Source organism: Chelon labrosus (genome assembly GCF_963514085.1).
Source record: "Chelon labrosus genome assembly, chromosome: 5".
Lineage (NCBI taxonomy): Eukaryota > Metazoa > Chordata > Actinopteri > Mugiliformes > Mugilidae > Chelon > Chelon labrosus.
Window position 1 is genome coordinate 4,391,512 of NC_140341.1, and position 4,131 is coordinate 4,395,642.

General features: G+C 42.0%; 1 protein-coding gene across 1 annotated transcript; it reads right to left on the minus strand.

The window, feature by feature from the left end:
- Nucleotides 1-2,071: 2,071 nt before the first annotated feature.
- Nucleotides 2,072-3,258, minus strand: LOC311488641 (trace amine-associated receptor 13c-like; the record flags this gene model as incomplete). The annotated part of the gene is made up of 2 exons (XM_084545457.1): nt 2,072-2,882; nt 3,086-3,258. 2 exons carry the CDS (start codon nt 3,256-3,258, stop codon nt 2,072-2,074), a joined length of 984 nt encoding a protein of 327 aa, XP_084401583.1.
- Between the last annotated feature and the right edge of the window lie 873 nt (nt 3,259-4,131).

The window sequence follows — 4,131 nt, forward strand, 5'->3', positions numbered from 1 at the left end:
GAAGAGGGCTTTTGAGGACGGTGACCAGGAGTAGCTGAAACACATGCATCAGGAACTCAAGGTCCAGATGAAAGAGGCGAAGGAGATATACAGATCTAAGGTGGAGCAAAAGTTGAAGGATGGCTGCACTAAAGAGGTGTGGGATGGCATGAAGACCCACCAACACCAGACTTAATGGCACCTCACTCTCACCATCACCTTCCACAGTCAGCTAAGGAGGCTCCGTCCCAACAAAGCAGTCAGCCCATATGGAGTGTCCACACGATTACTTAGGACCTGTACTTCTGAGCTGAGGGAGTCCCTTCAGCATGCATTTAACCTGGGTCTACACCTTAGGAGGGTCCCCTTGCAGTGTAAGACATCCTGCATCATCCCTGTCCCCACAAAGTTAGACCCAAGGGAGATGAACGACTACAAACCGTTGCCCTTCATGAAGACCATGAAGCAGCTGCTACTCCATCACATCAGGTCCCACGTTCGCCACACTCTAGACCCACTGCAGTTTGCATACCAGGAAAAGGTGGCCATCCTCTACCTGCTCCATCGGACTCTCTCACACTTGGACGAGGGGTATGCTGCTGTGAGGATCATGTTTTTTGACTTTTCCAGCGCGTTCATCACCATCCAGTCCCTGCTGTTGAGAGACAAACTAATAGAGTTGGGGGTTGCCTCACAACTCACAAAAGGTGAAAAAGCGTCTAGTATATGGCAGAGTTTGTGAAGCTAACAGCTTCTGGAAAGCAGCTGTTACCGATCCTGATTCCGCACAGTCTTTTGTCCCAATGGAAGTCGGGTAACCAGTCCATCATCAAGGTGGAAAGAGTCTTTGCTGATACTCACAGTCCTTTTCTGAATCTGCTTGTGTAAATGCCCTCGATTGTAGGAAAGCCTTTGCTGATAGTCCAAATCTCTCAAATTGCTGTAGTTAGACATGAATAAATCTATGACTTGTGGTGTTGCATAAATCTATCTATCTATCTATCTATACTGTATATAAATATATATATAGTTATATATATATATATATATATATATATATATATATATATATATAGTTATATAGTTATAGTTATATAATTGGTATAGAATGAAATGCACAGTTATGAACAATTGTCCACTGTACAATGCTTCACATGGAATGCTGGGCCTCACATGGCCGGCAATAATTAATGTGGGGCTGTGCACCTTTATTGTGCTTGCTTGTGTTGGGACATGGTGTTCACGATCAGAATCATAAAATCAAATGATCAGTTTCATCAAATTTGGAATTTTGAGGAGCAATGAAATTACACCATCAAAGAGTTCTTCAGGGTGGAGGTTGGCCACATTCACTCTTGTGCAACATTAAACAGTCAATTATATGTATTCAAAAAGCATTTATTAATTAATTCATTCATTCATTCATCTCCTGTAACCACTTGTCCTGTGAAGGGTCGCGGGGGGAGGGGCTGGATAGGGAAACACTCTTTCCACCTTGATGATGAACTGAACTAATCTGACTAAAGGACAACAGTTGTGTGTCACTTAAAGACTGTAGGTGTGTGTGTGTGTCATCTTGTTTTTATCAATTTGTGGGGAACAATTTTTCATTGTTGTTTTCCCAGAACGCTTTAACAGTTAAATAAGATTAAATTTTAGGGGAAAGATTACAATTAGTTTATGGTTCGAGCTTAGGCTTAGCCCAACAACAACCATCTCAACGAACTGCCTAAGAAGGTAGGGAATGAATCACGTCAATGGAAGTCCATTACCAAATAAGTATAAAAAGTCACAATATAAATAACCATGGAAACACCACATAAGTACAATTACAATAGTTAAATGGTTCTGTGGTAGACGAAGAACACCAGGTCTCAGCAGGTCTGTTACCGTTGCAGGAAGTGAAATGAAGGGAAATGTGACTGTCAGTGTAGAAAGAAACAGCATCTACTTAAAGAGACGTGATTATATTTAAACTTATTTACATTTAAAAATATGAATTTCGAAAATCGTTATTTCACAGAACAACATTATTTTATCAACATGTATCAACGTGTATGTCTACAAATGTATGTCTTATTTTACAGCCTCTCTACAGTATGTTGGCCTCACGGGAGCCAGGCTGCAGTATCTGCAGAGTGATAATAGGTTTAATAGCTTTTCTAAACCAGGGGTAAAACAGTGCATAGATGACAGGGTTTATACAGGAGTTAAAATAGAACAGATACAGGACAAACAAGGAGCTACTGACTGAGTCGGTCCCAACAAGTGCAACACAATAATATGGACAGAAACATATTAGAAACACAACTATTAGAAAACCAAGAGTCCTGCCAGCCTTTAATTCGGATTTCTTTGTCGCTAGAGTCAATGAAACCTCGACGGTGACGGCTGCAACGTGAGAGCGCATGGCACGAGCCTGAGACACGGCTACCACAAAAACTCTCATATAGAGAATTACAATGACAGAGATGGGAACAACAAAGGTTAAAATAAGGTCAATAACTCCTGCAACATAGCTGACTGCAATAACACATTCTCCGTAGCAGGAATTATGCTTGCCCGGTTGAATCAAATCATCCTTTAAAATAAAAGTTGTGTAGAAAACAGAACAGAGCCAACACAGACAAACAGAGAGTTGAACTCTTTTCTCAGTGACTCTGGTGGAGTAATGCAGAGGGTCACAGATAGCCACATAGCGGTCGACTGATATGAGCACCATATCTCCTACTGAGGCAGAAGTAATGATAAAGGACACATAATTATACAGGGAACACATGATATCGCCAAGAAACCAGCAGGCTGTTTGCTGGAGGATTTCTCCCGGCATCAGTAGGAAGCCGACGAGAAAATCTGAGACAGCGAGAGAGAGGAGGAGGATGTTAGTGGGAGTGTGGAGCCTCCTGTGGAGAGATACAAGAAGGAAAACAAATCAATATATCATCAAAGTCTCACATCTGAATGACAAAATGACCAGTGGTCTCTGGTGCCAAACATTCGACCATTACTCTGCAAAAATAGTGGGCCAGAGTACATTAATTACTACCTCAAACCCAAATTCAGTCAATGGTAGCTGTAACAAGAAACCAGAGCAATGTATCATTACCTGAAATGGGAGACTGAGATGATGACAAGCAGGTTGAGAGCCACGGTGAGCCCAGAGATGCAGGACAGCAGGATGTAAAGGAACACAAGTTCAGACCGTGGAGACGCAGGCTTCGTGCAGGAGGTGTTGAGGAGTTGTGGAAAGCAGAGGTCTGCTTTGTCATTTGTCTCCATCTTCAGAGACTTGCACCTCTGCCAGCTTTCTGAACATAAAATAAGCCATATAACATGGAACTCTCTCACTTTAACCACTCCCTTCAACTTTCTTTTGCCGTCTATTGGACACAAAAAACTATCCTCCCACCCAGACTCCAACCGCGGCATGACGACTTTTGAAATAAATGTTAATGTTAGAACTTTAGAGTGAGTAAAAAAAAAAAAAAAAAAAAAAGATTTTCTTAACATTTAGACACAGATGTCCATAGCAAGGCTCAAATGATGTCCAAATGCAGGCTAAAATTTAAGACTGTCCAAATGGCAAATGTGCCACACAGTTGCCAAAAAAACTGGACCCTTATTTTCTATTCTGTATGTAATTTATTATTGCACTCTGCATCCTTGTCCATGTTCTTGTTCAGTGGTTCGTTTTCTCTTGGGCTTGGTCGTGTTGTCAAAACAAATGTCCATGTATGCTTACCTCCAGTCATAGCATGCATAAAAGTATGCTTGATAATAGCAAAGGCTTAATAATCAGAGCCCACCCTATGGTCATCCCTTAGAAGAACAATGCTGAAAGCTCTGGACATTGGGTTTTATTGACCTACTGGACTCTTCAGTGTTGTGTGTAGGTTGAGCACAGTGTCGTTCTTGAAGAGGAGCTTTTTAACTGCCTCATGGTACGTTCACACTAAGAAAGACAAAAGCTACAAGCGAATATTGTTGCAGAGTCCCCATTGGAAAGTCACCCAAGCGCTCATTGGCCATTGACAGGACTGAAACAAGTGAAGCAAACAGCTGTGATCGGTTGATGCATCACCACGTCAGAGGACGCAACTTTCAGGTTGCCCACCTTCCCCGACAAGTAGTGGCAAGTGTCAGAGGTCAGCT